Here is a 19,225-nt window from a genome sequence, read left to right on the forward strand (position 1 = left end):
ATCTTTGTGATAAGGTTAAGGCCAAACACATGCCGCAGTGAGCAGCCTGCAGCCTTGGCGGCTCTAATGAGACAAATAAATGAATTTAGCGTTGCCACATACAGCTCCCAAATGCTTATTATCAGGATTATTGTTGAACTCTTTCGAACAAGGGGGAGAAAATAAAAGATGCCGGATGGGAAGGGGGCATGATTGGCTGATGTTACATATGTCCTTGATTACCTTTCTCTGCTTTTATTCTAATAAGTGGCATTCTTTGTACTCCCTGGGACAGCTAGACAGTCTGACACACGATGAGAATAAATATTGCATGTGGTAGACATTAAGCTGTCATCCTGGGAGAAAAAAAAAGGAGAGATGGAGAAATCCGTGTGGTGTTCTTCGGCGCTACACTTTGCCTGCTCTTGTCACAATTGTCACATCTTGATGACTCCCCCCACTCTACCACAGCCCCCCTTATTTTCTCTCACCCAGTCAACCTCTATGAATGACAGCATGGATACCCCATATAGAGAATTATTTTGGGTGATGTAGAATGTACTCATCTGGGTTATTTGAATTTCTGATGTTTGCTATTTTTCACCATCCATCCTCCCTCCCAAAAATATCCTTAAACAAGGCCACAGCTTTGATAATGTGACCTCAACAAAGATGAACCCAGGGAGGGGGATTTGTTAGGTTTTATCTATCATGTGCAAACATTTAAAGTCAAAAGATTTCTCTTTAAAAATTTAATGGTCGCTGTTATCAAAGAAAAAAGTTTCTTAAAAAAAAGCTTGTTACCAGCACACCCTCAAGGCTTGTTTGAGGTATATGATGTGAGATGATGCTCTTAATTAAAGCTGCTCCCATTGTGCCGGCACTGGGTTCTGTTCCCACCAGCCCCTGATTGCTTTGAAGGCTGATAGAGGTTGACAATATTGGAGATAGTATGTCTGTGTGTACGTGTGGATGTGTGTGTGTGTGGATGTGTCAGATCTCCTCACTTCTCAGAGGCTGATGTGTAATGCCTTTCCATCCGGCCGTGGCCACAGGGAGCAGAGAGCGTCTGCACTCTTGTCGCTCAGGAGCTCACCACTGGGAGGATGAAAAGCTTCCCACAGAGCCCCCGACTTCTCAGCCTCAAAAGCCACCATGAGCTCATACCCCTCATTTCTGGCTCCCTTCTCAGGAGAAGGGCAGAGGAGGGGGCTTACGATGTACTACGTGTGGTGAAGCATCTTAACCCCCCTAGGATGCTTGTCACTGCGATCTGGGACCAGCAACACAGACTGGACCCTGGGTTTTGGGGCTGCCCCTGACTAATGATTCCTCTGTATTAATCATTAGTTTAAACTATGACCCAATTTAAAACCTAATAACACTCTGTGGCCCACCCAAACTTTTAATCACACGATCATACCACTCTGATAAATCATTACTAATGTATGAATGGTAAATCATTTAAACTAATTTTATGACATAAACAAAAATAAACTCTTTCTTAAAGTTGGCCTACAGCAATGAAAATAAATTTAACATTTTTTTTTATTTTATTGACATTCTGGTAAACAAACTCTCATGGCCCTTGTAGTACATTTAGCGACCAGCAGGGGGGCAACCAATGCTTCAGGAATCAATTATTTGTACCATTAGCTGCTTCAATGTCAAATGTGTATCATTTTGATACAATTTTCATATTTTAAAGAATCAGACAATGATAGTAGAAATTTAAATAATCCATACTGATGTGTGTGCTACTTTTTTTTGGCTTATTTCATTAGCTTTAGCCAGGTGGTTACTAACTAGCTAACTACAGAGCTAATTAGGTAGAATGCATGTGTACATCGCCTGTCACATAAAACTAGTGTCTTAAAAGCAAACACATGAAGCAATAAGTCTGTTCCCGACAACACTAATGTACAGAATCTGAAAGTGTCAAAAACAAGTAAAAGCCAAACATTTATTGCATCTTAGTACAACACTGTCCCTCCCAAGCGGCAGCCTCCGGTCTTAAAATAAGAGTCCATCTGGGGAGTTAATTTTTTCTAACACGGCTATTTCGAAGATATTGAGATTTCAAGTCTTCCAATGAGAGGCACAGCTGACTTGATTGACAGTTGGGAACACTATAGCTGTTGGCTAGGAGGCTCAAAGCCCACCTCTTTACGTCACACTCACTCAACAGCAGCAATATGGCCGCCGCCGCCGATTGATCTCGAAACAGTGCTTCAGAAACAGATGGGTGACGTCACGGATACTACGCCCATATTTTATACAGTCTATGGTCCCTCCCCTCCTTCAGTCTTCTAAGCTGTAGTTTAGAGTGCCGTTGTTTTCTTTGGACTGATTCATTTGGATATTGCCTTAGCTTTAGCCAGTTTATAGCAGCTAGCTGTCTAACTAACTAACATAGGTCAAGAATGGTTTTCGTAAAACAAGTGCTTTATTTATACTCTACAAAAAATAGTCTTCAACCCATTAGATAAATTACACTTGAACCCAAGCTTGTCTTGACCAGGGGTGCAGCTCGCTCGGCTAGAATTGAAGCTTCCACCAAAGCTGCTCCCCCTGGAGGCTGGCTGCAGTATAGGTCAAAATCTCTGTCTCCCCCATTCATTTGAATGGGGCTGCAGTCAAACTTAAAAAAATAAATACACGTTGTTTGAATGTTTCTCACATCCATATGCTGTGGTGATATATAGTTATTATTTGACTGTTTTGTTTTCAAGGCCTCTTTTTTCTGAAAAGTTTATTTTTCATGATTTATTAGAGGTTAAAAAATGGGGTTTCACTTCTGGGTTTACTTTGATTGACAGCTGTCGTAGAGGGAAACTCCATAGGATCTCGTGAAGCTACGCTGTAGGGCGGAGCTCGTTACCATGGCAACACAGAAATTACCGTGGCAACCACATAAATTCTCTACAGCACAGACTGGCTGCACAATGTGTGCGCATTGGAACAGGTTTTTTTGGCTTCAAAACCGTACAACGGGAAAAGGCGGAGCAACGCTGTCCATTTTATATACAGTCTATGATCTGGACACTTATTAAACCCACTTCTGTTATGGGTAAATGTTAGCGCCTTTCAGTGGCAGCCATATTTGGTTTGTTTCTTCCTTAGTCGGCAAGCTAGCACCTGCTAATGTAATGGGCAATAGCTCATATTCAGCTGCTTCACCCTCTACCTGTGGGTGTGTCAGTGATGAAGCTGAGGTGGATGCAGGTAGTGGATTACTTCTCAGGTCTGTCAGTGTTCAATTGCATTTGAAAGGAGCTCTCAAACTGGAGGTGTTGGCCCACCTTTTACAGGCTTAACAGGCTAAGTACTCCTAATAAAGCCTACCTGTATGAATGTATGTCAGACACAAGGCTCAGGTCATTGTCTCAGGTAGCTGCCCCTGTACTTTCCAAACTCCCATTGTTTTTCCCTCCTGAGCCATTTAAGCAGATCAAAGCTCTGACAAAGCCCAGGGAAGCCCCAGGCATGCGGAAACACAGGAATTATCCCCCCCTCAGGATTCCCACACAAAAGACAAATAGACTAGCCCCAGAGGGTGGCCCCCTGTGGGACATCTCCATTCAGCACCAGCCTGTTGTGGAAGCTCCAATTGTTTTTTTGTCATTTCACAATATATTGTGCTTTAAATTAGATGTATTGTTAATACAACAGACGTTAAATCTAGAGCTAGAAGGAATAACATGGCATGCCTTTTCCTCGGTGTGAGGAGAAACAGATATTAGATTAGTAATGCCTTGTTTTCATCAGTTACCACAAACAAAACATGAAAATCGCATGTTTTAAATCTATGAATATGTTGTAAGAGCTTGTATGAGAGAACTATTTCCCCCCTCGATTCAAGAGCCGCAAGAAAAAGCACAAACAAGGCTTGTTCCTTAGCTTTGTTTGAGCCTTCAAGCTGCTGAATGATTAGCAGAAATAATGTCCCTGTCACCCTTAATCACATTAAAACGTGGTTAACATTTAATTTTTCCCACTTGATATGCAAAAATTTCCACTTGATTTGCAGCAAAGGCCATTGGAATTCCATTATAAAAAGAATAAAAATTTCAGGCATCATTTGTTCAGAGAGGGATATCAAGACCAGAAAGTGCTGAATCTTTCTATTAAGGGAGCAGTGAGAGATGGCACTCAATGCTGGGACATAATGGGAGAGTGACAAGACGCGTGCACGCACACACACACACACACACACACACACACACACACACACACACACACACACACACACACACACACACACACACACACACACACACACACACACACACACACAATCTTTTTCTTTGGATTTTTTTCTTTTTTGTGTTTGTGTGTGTACTTGATTCTTGTAAACCTCTATTGACTGAAGCAGCATGAACAAAAACTGTATCATCATTTCCATCATGGAAGTTCCTTCGTTTCTTCTCTTTGTAGCTGATTAGAAGAAAACAAATTCTTATGCCATAAAAAAAGAGTTACAAATATTACATCCAGTAGATTTAATTTATAACGTCTTGATGTAGAGACAGACAGTCAATATTTACATACATGCCATCATGAATGACCGGCATGTTAGAATAAAGGTCCCAAAAAATCTGCAGCATGTTTTACATAAATGTTCCTCCAATTTACTCTTCTCCATAAAACTCCACTCCGATAATTGGAAAGGACATAAACACAAATTTCAAAGTGGCATGGGAAGACGGTGGTGAAGTTGACAGAATTGTTTTTGGGAGCCATGTTGACGGAGCATCAAAGCTCTTAATTGACAGTGCTTTGTTTCCAGAGTTGAGGGAAGGGGGAGTTTCATGTTCCTGTGGCAAGGTGTTTGTCTGGTCCCGTGTCACTCAGTGCAAGGACCCAGAGACCCCCGTGCTCATTTGTGGATCACGTTCACCGTCTCAGCTCCGCATTATTAAAATCATCCCTCAGCCTTTCTACCGAGAGCCTCTTTGTTACGGGGCCGGCTTGGCTCAGCTCTGTCAAGTCTTCACCAATTACAGTCTCAGGTACAATGGTCTATTCAAAGGATCACAGCCCTTGACTGGTGTGGAGAGAGTGATTTGTGAATCATTATTCAGCCGCCTGTAGAGTACGCAATACCTGAGGAATGCAAATAACGTGCCACCAAATAGACAGCTGTGCCGGGAAAAGTGACAAACTACATCTGTTATTATCTCAGATTGGATTTTTTCCCCTCTTGGAGCGCCCTGCCATCTCCTATGTTTTCATCTTTCAGGCTTTGACTTAATGTGTTTTATTTTTCAGTTTTTTATTGGTGAGACATTTGCAACTATCTTATTGAGGTGGCCGTCAAACGTCCGCCTTGAAACCAAAATATGAACAGATAGGGAAATATTGGGTTGCAACCAGAGGGACAAACTGGCATATGAGTCGTTTCAAATTTACCCTTTAGTGTTATCCTGGCTTGTTGGGAAAAAAACATACAATCAAACTAAAACTGTGCTCTTCCCACTCCTGTTGTCCTGTCATATATTGTATATTGATAATCGTTAGGTAGGTGCAGTGATGTTCTGCTGTAGGTGATAAAGCGGTGACATTGTTATTGGAGTAGATGTGGTATTGAGGTGGTTGAGTCCCTCCCAGTCTTTGATTCTTACGGGCTTTAAACAGGAAACTAGGATTACAGATAATGACAGGGACCCCTTCCAATCAATCCATCCTAGGAGCTGTGTGAGGGCCGGTCGGCGTGTGAAAATGGATTTGTGTGATGCTGTTCTTTGAGACCCGTCCAATCCCAGCCTGAGAGCATGTGGGGCTAATCTCATAATTGGCCCTAACCCCCTCATAATGTTCTGACTGAGAGTTACCATTAAGTGCGAGGATATCTTTGTCCTGCAATGTCAGGTGTCCTGCTGCACTGGAAAGACAAAAGGAGAGAGAGACTCAGGTGGTGAAGTGAATGACAAAGACGTTTATGAGTGAGGAAGTACTGAAGTTACTGCCTGGCTTCTTGGTGCAAGATAGATTGGGATTATGGAGCTATATTTGTCTGTTAGACCAAGAAATATATAAAGGACTAGATCACTTTGGTTGTGACATGAACTGCACTGGAGCCAACTAGATTTACTTAACTGCAGTACCCAAGTGCAAATGGATTTCTATTTTCATTACATTTTAACTTATACTTGTTTGCTCCAGCTAGTGCTATAATGCTTTTTTTTCTTTGCAGATTATATTCTGTGCAGAATGCATGGTCTCCGTGTGCTAACAGACATCATTTAATCTGTAGGTAAACTATTTCAGTCTTATTTAATTTTCAGCAGAGCAGCATTATTAATCTGATGTTTATTCCAAGCTAATGTCTCATTCTTAAATTTATTTTTCAGTCAACTTGTTTATATGTATTTTTCTTATCTCGGACATTTGAACACAACTTGATTGAAACTGATATATTCTTCACTACACAGAATATTTATATTTTTAAAGCTCCTGTAAGAAACGTTTGGTTTGTGTTGATTTTGGCACCCCCTGCTTAGAAAGTGGTAACTCTTACCTCTGATATTGTCCTGTACATGTGTAAATTGGATTTTTTAACAAAAATCTCACCTCAGTTTATTTTAACAGCCAAATGTGTCACTTAATAAGAAACTTTGCTGTGGAAAATGTTAAAAAAAAATAAGCCATTGCAGCAGTGTGCAGTTTACAACTGGCACCTACCCCTGCCAGTGATTTCTGACATTCAAAATTACTACAGGGAAGTAGTCAGCTTTTATGCTTTAGGGTCGTAATTGCTTGCATTTATTTTATACTGTTTCATATCCAGCTAAAAACTCCTCAAATGAGCTTTAACTAGTTTTAAGAAAACAAGCTTTTTAAGATTTGATTATGTACAGAAATGTTTCACATTTAACTGCAACATATACAATCTGTGTTAAAATCACCCCTATCTTGTCCTTGCCCAACGGTTAAATACCATGTTTTTAATAGTGCACTAATAATTATGCACCACTATGATTTATGATTAGCTACATTTTGTGGAAGTATAGTCAAACCCTGTGACAGAAATTCCACCTTTGGAGCACACTCTCCTGCAAATACTCCCGTGTTCAACTGCTCTCATGAATATACATTCACCAGCAGAAAATAGATAATTCCATGTTAATCAAGTCCTCACACTGTTATTTCTCATGTCTGCTGATTTGACCAGGCTAGTGAAGATCAAGGAGTGGGTGGACAGTCATGACCCCGGTGCCTTGGTCATCCCCTTCAGCGGCGGCCTGGAGAGCCAGCTCCAGGACAAGAGCGAGGAGGAGCAACAGCAGTACTGCACGGAGCACAAGACACAGAGGTTAATTAGCATTCAGTCTCCCCACACTTTATTATCAGCTGTGTCCTCCATGCACTCCTTTAATTGCATGTGCTGATAGAATAATAAATGGCAGAGTAATTACCATTATAAAGCAAAGGATCCCTCTTCTTACCGAACAACTCAGTCAAAGGGTTTTCCTCTAAATTAAGTTTTTAACTGTCATCTGTCATCTGTAGGTATAATTATAACTTGGGCATTTTGGGTTTATTGTTCTCGCGTGAAAACCTCTATGGAGAGAAAAACTGTGACAGCAGATTTTTTTTTTCTCTTGGTGCAGAGCAAGGCATCGGATTGAATTCTTAAAAATGCTTAATGAGTCTGCACGCTTTGTTATTAATCAAAGAAACCATTGGAGAGTTGAATGTCCTATGTGAAACCAAGTGACCCATCTTATTCTCTTAATGAGTTCATAGTGGGATGAATGGGGCCTTTGCCACTGGAGTGAACTTTGTCTTGGCATCACTGGCAATAAATAACACTTCACCAGTTCAGATGCTCCACATTCAAACTGGAATTTCTCTCCACCAGTGCCCTGAGCAAGATCATCAAGGCTGGATACGCAGCCCTGCAGCTGGAGTATTTCTTCACTTGTGGTCCAGACGAGGTCCGTGCGTGGACCATGCGGGTAAGAGCCAGCTGCCTGCTGTGCACACACGTGTGAGTGTGTGTACCAGACACACACACACAAACGAGTCCACACAGTGTCCCACGTTCCACCCTGCTGGCACCCTCACTGATATCGCACACTTTCAACTTTGTCATGGTCGTGCTTTAGCCAGTCATTACAGGCCAAGGATAACTTCAATTACATGTGAGCTGCTGAACAGTGAAAGTGGGGGCTACATTGATTGAGGAGGGCAACAATTGATTTTGCCCATTACGTCCATGAGAATGTTTCCATCCTGTGCAGATCTGCCTGCCCTCCTCCTGCCGCTGGAGATAAGGAGCCGCTGCATTGTGCCTGCCTAATCTGTGTGACGGAGGGTGTCTGTGCCAAAATTGATGTCGCTTTTCATTCGGCTGTTTGTGGGCCTTGCTGGGGGCTCCTCCCTCCTGTGTGTCTCAGTTTACTGAGCGCGGGCCGCCAAGAGCTTTGTGCAACAAGATCGCAGGATTTACATCAATACAGATGTTGGCTTTGCGTGCTGGTATTGTGGAGAAAATCTTTTTTTCTCTACAGCAAACAGGAGGATTGAATGCAGATATAATAAGATGTTTGACTGGTCAGGAGTTATTCATTATTAGTTTATGTAGCTTTTTTAAATATATTGAAGAGAAGTTTGCTTGAGAAAGTTTTGAGAACACAAGATTATTGTTATATCCCTTATAATATAATAAATCACTTTTATTCTTCAGATGATTCAAGAGATCGTGATGTTGAATCAAATTTACAACTCAAACTGCTTTCAGTCCAACAAACGTACAATTTTCTAACAAACAATTTTTAAAAAGCATTGTTTTCAACAATAACATCAATTGAAAAAATCTGTCACCAAACAGATCCTCCCTTAATTCAGTGTTCACATATTAATGACAAAATGAAAGACCTTCTTTTGGTTTCCTTTGTTGACTGGGCTGCTACAAATTATGTGTATTTTTGAAGCAATAATAAAAGAAACAAAACATGGAGCGTGTTACAATTTTGACCATAATTGCAGATGCTGCAATAAAACTTAACATTTACACTCAAACACAACACACTGTGCGTGTTGTGAAAAATTAACAATATGCATGATCACTCCAGATGGCGGTTCGACCAGATGATGGGATGTTTCAATTTATACTCTGTTAGCAATAATTGATGCTCCATGGACATTTTTATGAAGAAGTGCTTCATATTCAAAAAATATTTTAACTTTTGAAAATAGAATCAATTTTAACTATAATATAAATATAAAGAAATGTAGTAGATTTATTACATGGCATGAAGATTCCTTTCTTAGGTTTCCTCACTTAACTTCAGAGTGAGTGAGTGAATGTCAGGCTCTGATCTTATGTGCATAATAGAAATCACAATCAAAACAAACACAAAAGATTAATCCTCTAAAGCAGTGTATGATGTCTGTTTAAATAAAATCCCAACAAGGTGAACATGGGTGAGTCTGGAAACCAATTAAAGGATTACTCATTAAAACAACACTTGCCAAAATACAAAAAAAATCAAATTCATCCAACTGACATGAGAGAACATGCAGCTATGACAGCTAAACAGGTAACATTATAAAAGGACACCTTCCTGTCTTATGGTGTTTAAAGGTCAAATTTGAATAAGACATTTTTTTTTTGCAAAAAAGTGACCTTGAATAACCCTGAACTTTTCCAAGTTAAGCCCAAAAAAGAATCAAGCAGTTTCTGACATGTTGGTTTAACAACATGTTGAGATCGGTAGAGAAACACAGACTTTGTAGGTCATACTGAACACTCTTTAAAGATAATTTCACGATGTTGCTTTTGATTGGTCACAAAAACAGAGAAACTGAAAGTTAAAAAATGTAAAGAGAGGGAGAATAACATGCAGCAAACCATGCTGGTCTAATGTAAATGTAGGAAAACCCAAAAATACAACATTAGACTATATGGTCAAAATATATTCAATGCTGAAGTTGTAGAATAATCATTTGCATTTTAGCAGCCAACGCCAAAATGTAAGGAGGAACCACCTTAAAATGTCTAAAATATAATTGTATACACTGTATATATATATATATATTGTATTTATTGCAAGTGTTGTGTCATTTGAGGTAAAACATGCCCACACAAGTTGGTAAACAGGAACTTTCTGTAAATATTTTCTGGATCGCGCCTCAGACTGTGTTCAGACCTGAGGGGAAGGTGAGCTCACATCCTTTTTTTTTCTTCTTCTTTTTTTACACAAGACACAATACATTTTAGTCAGATGACATCACCTGTCTCAGCATGACTGATGTCTTGGCTATTTACAAAAAAAAGTGCAGAAACACTTCAAAGGCATCCTCACAAACAGGCCTGTCCTCCCCGACATAACTGATTACAGGCAGCCTTGATTGTGTGTGAGGGGCATTTAGTCAGGTAAGCATCAGTGGGTAACTATATTACGCCAATACATCTTGCATTGTAAAAACTACACTCAGTAATGTCGTGTTCCTAAATCCTTTAACATGCTTTATTAGGCAGCCTCGAGGTGACCATTATCTATCAGCCTGCTCTGCATAGCTCTTAACTAGGACAATGTGGCTCTCTTGTCTGAAAAAAATCCCTCCCTTAATCTATTTTTCTGCAGATAGACAAACCTTGATGCTGATTAATGGTAGTTAAACTCACAAGCACTCCGTCAGTGAGATTGCAAAGAGATGGTAATGTATTAGAGTCATTAAATACGCATCATTCTTTTGGCATGAAATATGTTGACCCCAACCTGATTATATACATAATTAAAAGTGCTCAACAGTTCCTGAGCACACACACAGAGCTGCAGAGCAGAGAGGGAGCGAGCGGCCCGACAGGCAGGAGTCACAATGATGCACAGCAGACACGTCACTTGTGCTGGTCGTTTGTCATTTCCGCCCTGCGTTATTTCAGTGCATATAAATTGCACATTTTATCAGTCACAAGGTGTGTTTAGGAGATTTAAAGAGGATTCAAAGCAGAAAGAATAGAACAAAGTGTGAAACTGCAACTTTAATTTTTATTTATAATCTGAATTAAATAACTTCAGGGGCAATGTTTTTTTCTGAGGTGTTTTATAAAGTGCAGTACTAGACCACAGTGTTTGAAATATTATTGACATGAACATGAATCATATTATGCACCTTTTGTATAAATGTGCTTCCCCTAGGTGCTTCATATATTTACAAAGAGGGGAAAATTTGACAACTATTGATATGTTGACAACAACTACAAAATATTAAAAAGTAAAATAAATAAAATGGTAGAAATCAATTTAGAAAATCCGTACAAAGTGAAATACAACAGCACTATGGGTCCAGCTTCTCAAGCCACAGTGAAATGCAATGGAAGTTTTTAATTTTAATGACACTAAGGCCTGATGCAGTGAGTTCAACACTGCCCCAGTCTCTCACTGCAACACTGGGTCTTCTTGCTGTCATGACCAGAGAGCCAAGCAGCGACCCACAATGAGGCGAGATTGCCTGGACAGAAATCAATACCAGCAGGGGATGGGAATCAGAAGGCATTGATAGCAGCGCTGGGTCCTTATCGCTGTCCAGGCTGCCCTTTAGCAGGGCCACAGCCGAGTGAAAACACCCCTGAGTGATGCTCACAACGCTATCACCCTATCAAACACCATGTCGCTTGCATGCTGCAATCCATCTTCTCCAAAACAATTCATTTGTCCTCTCTTTTCCTTTTCCTCCTGACAGAAAGGAACTAAGGCTCCACAGGCTGCCGGGAAGATCCACACCGACTTTGAGAAGGGCTTCATTATGGCGGAAGTAATGAAATTCCTGGATTTTAAAGAGGAAGGCAGCGAGAACGCTGTCAAGGTGAGCAGTCAGGGTGCCGGAGGATGAGGAGGAAGTCTCCTGTGATCAGTGGAGCTGACAGCCGGCACGCAGCTCCCAACTGCAAACTGCTCTTCACCTTTACTCAGGGGAAGAAATTACTGCACACACTCCAGCAGCACTCCTGACAAGCCGACTGATTCATGCTCTAAACACTGGCAGTCTGCTCCAGCTGTGCATATCTTTATCACAATGTGTCTTAACTGGCTGATGGTGGCTCTCAGAGGCAGGACTTCTTCACCTCACCAGGCGTTTATCAGATCTATAGAGAGCGCTGTTAGCTCCAAGTCCTCTCACTGCACTGCAGGCATGTGACAGTGATACAAAGCGGCAAGTTAAATAAAGTGTGAAATCCCTCAAATAAGAACTGTCTCATGGCTGGTTAGTGCAAAAAATGTGACTTGTGTATCTTCTTTCTATGAGGGCCCGTGTTTATTGTGACCTTTAAACGGCGTCCCCTGCACACTCGTGTCACTATTTATAACTGTTTTCATGATGAATTTAGGAAGACAATCACTGCGAACACACCACTTGCAGATTGCCCCCCAGTGTTTTTTTTCCTACTTTGATTGTTGTCTTAAGGTTTGGCAATACTTCACTCTCAAATCAACATACTGTAATTTAGTAATTGAAGCAACGTAGCTAATAATCAGTCATTTAGCGCTGCAGGATGCTTTTTATATCAAAGGTGTACTTTTTATTGAATAATTTCTAAAACAACACTTTTTTAAGTGATTCCCCAGTTCATCTCACAATTTTTAGAGATAATGTTCATATTCTATCTGTGGTTTAACCTTTAATACACCAGAGGTATTACCATATAGATACAAGGAAGCCTGGCCAAGACAGTAGCATAATAAGTCTAACAGAAAACAACAAAAAAACAGACTATAAAAGGCAGAAATTACACAGAGCAAAGCAAGCAACAAGACATGAATCCAGTGGTCAACTATCTATCTCTCAATCTGGTGTTGATGAGGATACATGCTAATAAATTATCAAGTTTAAGTTGACAGCTCAGACCAAGATGAGGGAGGGAATATTGAAAGCATGAAGTTTGCAGCCACTGAGAGTTTTATCAGTCCAAATTTAACATAAATAGAAAGTCAGATAATGTGTCGAAAATGTTCAAATCTTTTATCAATGTTGCAGAAAGAAGGAAAAATGTCAGAGTGACTGTAACCTTGCGTTATGTGATATATGAGAGCCGCAGCTGTAAGCCATGCTGTCAAACTCCCACTATCACCACCATCGACTCCATGTGCCCACTTACACACTCCACTAATGTAATTATGGAGACACACAAAGTGGGAAGGAAGCACTATGAAAACAGTGAAATCTCTTTCCTATTCAAACCCCTTTTTTAATAAGTATTTAGTATTTAATGCAGCAGCAGTGTATTGTCCACACCCCCCTTAAGCTGCAAACAGAGGGTGAAATGTGCAGCTCTCTGGGGAGCTCCACCATTGTTATCCCAGGCAGAGATCTGAGTGTCAGGTCCTTACTGCATGCTCTCTTACTAATCCCTTTTCGGGGCCTCATAAGAACATGAAGCGTCTCTGACTGTGGCATTAAGGTCTGTGCTATTTAATGCCAGTTGTGGGAATAGGCCGTCTGAATAAGGCCAGTGTACGGGGATATCACATTATTAGTAATCATATCTGCTTAAGCCAAGCTTGCTGCTCCAGATGGCTGCTTTCAAGTGCAAATGAACCAGTTAGACGTGTCTGGTTTAATACATACTCAGGAATCACAAATAGCCATTGATTTTTTTCCCTGTCTCCCTCTCCACGCAGTGTTTCTGGTGGTATTGAGCTCGGATTAAATGGTCTCCTGAGCCTTTAAAGGGACATTGATTCTTCTAATTAATTGTGCGCCGTGCAGAACCAGAATGCATAAACCTGTCCATATTAGCACTTCAAGTCAATTATTTTGAGTTTGCCGGGAAGGAGAACAAACACTTACTGTACACAAAAGAAATGTTAGAACTTATTTTGTTTCCTTGAGAAGTTTGACAGCGCTGTAATCAAAGACTTATTAACATTTTGTGCTTGTGCACATGAAACTGAAATGGGCACAAGAGGATTATTCACTCAGTGGGAATTCAGGCGCCCCTTGAACAGAACATGGTGCAAGTGTGTGTGTAAAATGTGTGTGAGAGAAGGAGAGGGGAAATAAAGAAATAAAGGCAGTGAATATGACACTTTAAAAAAAGAGTAATATTACTGTAGCTGTTAAAAGATCAGAAACCAATTAGGAGACTATGATAATTCAGTTTTCTCTGTTCAATGTTGCTTTTTTTTGTCAATTTATAAAATATGAATAAGTGAAAGTGTTTGTGACAGTCTTTAACCTGTAAGTCACACATTATTCAGTTTTTAATTTGTATTCATTTTGCCTTGTTTTCTACAGGCAGCAGGGAAATACAGACAGCAGGGAAGAAACTACAGCGTTGAAGATGGAGACATCATCTTTTTTAAATTTAACACTCCAAACGCCCCAAAGAAGAAGTGATGCAAGAATAATCTGACTGTTTACATAACTGACTATGCTTGTTAACACCCCCCACCCCCACCCCTCTTTTCTTTCTTTCTTTGCCCTGCTGCCACACTCTCACTTTTTGGGATCAGACCCCCCCCCCTCTGTGCCAAAGCACAGGTTCAGTAAACTCTGACAGCTTTGCTATTTAAGATCAGGATCGGCCCCCACTCCAAATTGTAGCAGCATTTGAAGGAGCATATTACTCTCCAGATACTTCATTAATCTCCATCACGGGTGCCAGCTCTGACACAGCTGACAGCGGGGACAATGCCACCTGCTCCTCTCCCCCTTCAGCAGATAATGCATGTTTTACAGTAGCCCAGATGTCTACACTCAATAAAACATTTGACAAAAACCAGTCTGTGTGTGTTTTGGGATGTCTGTATTGAGTGGGAAGCTGCATGGGGATGGTGATAGCGCTTCTGTCGACCACTGATTAGAGAATTAAAAGACACAGCTGACATTGACTGTAGCAGAGAGGGGACAATTACAATTAAATCAGTTAAGTGATGCTGATTTTGGAAGGGCGCATGCAGGATGCAGGTGTTTCGCCCAAAGGAACCGGTCAGTTTAAGCGATAATTTGTAAAGTGATTGAGTTAACCTTTTATTTATGGTTTTAATTTCATTTTAGATTAATGAACATGTGAATCCTGCTACTAACTGTTCCTACAGCACTTCCGAAAACCTCAAATACCGACAAAAAGCATCTTTGTTATGTTTAAAGTGTCTTTGTCCAATCCCTAAACAATGAGAGAAAATATACACCTCCAAAAATGATAAAAGAAGCATTCATTCAAACCAAATTTCCACAGAAAAAGTCCACATTTTTTGATATTCTATATAGTATGAAAAGAGACGTTGACACAATCCACAAGCTCAAGCCGAAAACGATTCCTTTTTGTCTGAAGTAGTGTTTTTCTTGCTCTCTATACTTTGTGTGTAAGTGTTTGTGAAGCGTTTATGCTGATGGAATTGTATGGCTGCAGCCGCGGTGCTCCAAAGTAAGATTGTGTTCTCGGCTGGAGTCCGAACAAAGAGCCGCAGATCAGCAGTGCTTTGCTTGAATATCTCGTAACCATTAAGTCTGCAGAGAACGAAATGGCCTTTTGATGGGAACAAAAAAAAAGATTGAATAAAAATGGTCATTTTGTAGCGATAGTATTGCATATCCAAGTTTTGGATGGGATGTTTTATGGAGCCGAGCCTGTGCTAGCACTACAAAGCACAGTGTTTGTCATGGAAATAAGGTGGATTATAGTCTTTAGGGTTTAAGATCAGTGGCAAAATATAGGATAGTGTTTATTGTGCTTCGATGGAATGAAAGACAGATGACAACATGTGTATAAAATCACATTACGCTTGCTTTGCTTGGCAGTTTGGGCATTAACCACTGATTTTAATCATCGACAGATATTCTATGCAGAAGACTGGAACATTCCCAGTTTTCCTTTACAGTCTTCTATGCAACAACAGGCTGTTTTGGGCTCACTGTTTTCTAAGTGAAACCATACAAATCCTCTAGAGAGCACAATGGGGGCTTGAGACAGAACTGTTTTTGCATTCCTCTTGGGGTGGTGGTACTGGTGGTGATGGTGGTGGTGGTGGTGTTGGCCAACCTAAACCCCACATAGAGGATCATTCATCTGCTGCAGTTTTGAGGCTCAGGGATTGATGAGTTGTTCCCAGTGGTCTGGGTCTTGGAGGATTTTGTTTTTCATAAAGTGACAATAAATCTTCTCAGGGCGAGTAATAAAGCTATTTAGAACTGTGCAGACGTAGAAAAGGAACAAAAGAGTTCAACAAAGTCTTTTTTTTTCTGTTGGTGCACCCTGAAAAAGCTGTTTTCTGGTTTCATACTTGCAATTTTGTTGTCAAAGAAGAGGCTAGATTTAAGAATTATAAACTCGTAGGATGTCTTGTCTGATTCATGAAAATACAACCCACATTTAACGGTGAAAACACATTCATAAACATTATTATAGGTGACGTAGGTGGATTTAAAAGCAGTACAATATTTATAATCTCTATGAAATAAAACCAAGCCCAGAAATGTGACATATTCTCTGTTGGTACAAATGTTCTGTCAGCACCATCAATCATGCGGTGCCGCGCTGCCCCGAGGCAAACCACAGTGGCATCAAACCAAGAAGGGCACAGAGTGGAAAGCTTGCTTTGAAACACACACCCCACTGCCTACTGCTGTAAATCACACACACACCAAAGACTTTTGAAGAATTAAATAAAGGAATGTAAGAGTTACAACAAATAAACAAATAAATAATTTTGGCATTTTGCAGAGCAGTAACTGTGCACAAGGGATTGTGTTGGTGGATTTGATGGTTATTGTAAATGCATTGTATTATCATCGAGGAGGAAATTGTCTCTATAAAAAGTGCTGCCATGTTGTAATTATTGCTATTGTGTGACTTCTCTGTCTGACACATGCACCATATATTGCACACACAATACATATGAAATCAATATAGAACCAGTTTTGACTAAAATGACACTTCATATTCTTTTGTGTGTTTGTGTATAACTTCCTCTCATTCTTGTTGAACTATCATACGACATACAGCGGGATGCTTTGCTTTATCGCTCTCTCTGTGGATTGGAAATGTTGAGTGGAAAGAAAACACAAACAGAGAAGAGAAAAATTTAGAATGACTAATTTCTTATGTGCCATTGCTGATCTCGTGGCAATTCTGTGCTGCAAAATAACTGTAGGATAACTGTAAGGATTACCTTAGCTTGTGTAGCATTTGTTGCAATAAGTTCCTTCTGAGAGAGAGAATGACACGTGGTAAAAGGCCACAGGTTGGAATTGAACCCCGGCTGCAAGCTTCAAGGACTACAGCCTCTTACATTAGGCCCGCGTTACAACCGCTAGGCCAGACCAGTGCCTCAGAAACCAAACTTTAAATGTTGCCACCTTGCTCTGTTGCAATTAATTTCCACATTTTACTTGTATAGGGTAATGTAAAGTGAAAAGGTGTACATGCAAATCTAAATCCCGACAGGGTGAGCAGGACCAGGATGCTAAGTGGAGTGTTTTTCTCTGAAATTGTAGATGCATAATATCGATTTGGAAATAATTGATGGCAACAACAAAAAAATAAAACCTTCAGATTCCACGGTCAGTAGTGTTTCCTTGGCACCGATATTCTTATCAATGACCTCAGGTCACCTCATCTAAGGTCGTCTGCCCGTCAGTTTCAAACATAGACCTTATAAAATATGGACGTAGGATCCGTGACGTCACCCATCTGTTTCTGAATAGCTGTTTTGAGGCCAGTCGTCGACAGCCAGTGTGAGGTAAAGAGGTGGGCTTTGAGCCTCCTAGCCACCACCTACGGTGTTCCCGCCTGTCAATCAAGTCAGCTGTGCCTCTCATTGGAAGAATCTTAATCTCAATATCTTCGAAATTGCCACGTTTGAAAAAAAATCACCACTTGTACAGTGTGTGCCGATCGAGAAATGATCTATCCAGACTTCACTTGTCTTTTGTACCAGGCTGTAAACATGTTTATTTCTTCTGTAAAGATTGTCTTTTTTTAATTAGTGTGTATGTGGTTTCCAGTACTTCCAGAGCCAGCCTCAAGCGGATCCTCGATAAACTGCAGTTTTTAGAACTTCCGTCAGATTAGACGGGAGGTTGCCGCTTGGTTTCAAAGTCTGTTTACGTTTTCTTTTCCCTCAAATAGTCCTTGCTGCCTTGTCATCTGTTAACCACACATCTTACGTTTCCTGTTCTCCAAATAAATCAAAAGAAGTATGAAAAATATCCTCCATGTTGTTTACGGATACTACTGGAAACTAACTTTTTTGCCAGTGTCAACATGCAGAGGTGAAATGTGCCCGATGTGTATAGATTTGATATGTGATGTGTGTGATCAGGTTGTCCCTGGCAATGCATTTGCTGTTGAGCAACAGGGTTTCGACCGAAGAGAATCAAATATGTAATATAGCTTGGTAACAAATGGATATAACATCTGTTAAATACTTTAAGGTTTTTAGTAAAAGTAAATATGAGAAGCGGAGAAAGAAATATTTAATACATTCTATTTTCTTCTGTGTTCATGCACACATAATTAAAGTCAGTGCTCCAGTTGGGCCACCCCAGTCGAAAAAAAGTGTGGACTGCATTGAAGGAGACTTAATGGCAGAGGAGTTGCATTGGATTGCAGCAGATTGTAAACATGTATAATAAAGTTGCAACAAGAGACTAAAATGACTCTTTACATACCACATTCATTCAGTATAGGGTATCTTGCACTGCCACACACTTGTTCTACTTTTAATTTCTAACCAGAACTAAACCCTTTCACACATTTCTTACCAACAACTTCCCTTCATTTATAAATATATGCTTTATGTTTGTGTCTAAATGGTGTTTATGCATAAAACATATGCCTATTTTCGTACCTTTACTCGTCCCTAAAGCTTTGTTTACCTTGTTGTTGACACCTTCTACTGTTTAAATGCCAGTAAAGTTATTCACTATTTACAGTGGATGAGAAGAATGCCGATCTACCCCAGTACAGTTTCTCCTGCCTGTCATGCAATTGCCTTTGACTTCTACCCTTACTATATGTACAACAAATAACCTCAGCCACAGACAAATAACTGTATGGGTGATTGTTTCTATGCCTCGTTGCGTTGTCCACAACACACATTTGATATTCCATGCACACGTCTCTGAGCTGCACTAGATTCAATTCTCGCTCTCAGGTCCCATTTACAGTGTCCCACAAGGTGCCTCCAGCAGGGCAGTTTCTCTCTGTGGGGTCACTCTCACTTGGACTGGCCTTCATAAAAACAACTGTCAATATGTTAATAGGAAACTCTCAGAGCCATTGTAGACTCAG

General features: G+C 40.4%; 1 protein-coding gene across 1 annotated transcript in view; it reads left to right on the forward strand.

Annotated features, from left to right (window-relative positions):
* LOC117820239 (obg-like ATPase 1) overlaps positions 1-14,713 on the forward strand; it is a 47,200-nt gene extending 32,487 nt beyond the window's left edge. Inside the window, exons 7-10 of the mRNA XM_034693957.1 lie at positions 7,154-7,294; positions 7,844-7,940; positions 11,674-11,796; positions 14,227-14,713. Coding sequence (XP_034549848.1) covers positions 7,154-7,294; positions 7,844-7,940; positions 11,674-11,796; positions 14,227-14,328 — 463 coding nt within the window. The 3' untranslated portion in view covers positions 14,329-14,713. The remainder of the gene's footprint in view (positions 1-7,153; positions 7,295-7,843; positions 7,941-11,673; positions 11,797-14,226) is intronic.
* Positions 14,714-19,225: the final 4,512 nt, after the last annotated feature.

Source organism: Notolabrus celidotus, chromosome 10 (assembly GCF_009762535.1).
Source record: "Notolabrus celidotus isolate fNotCel1 chromosome 10, fNotCel1.pri, whole genome shotgun sequence".
Classification (NCBI taxonomy): domain Eukaryota; kingdom Metazoa; phylum Chordata; class Actinopteri; order Labriformes; family Labridae; genus Notolabrus; species Notolabrus celidotus.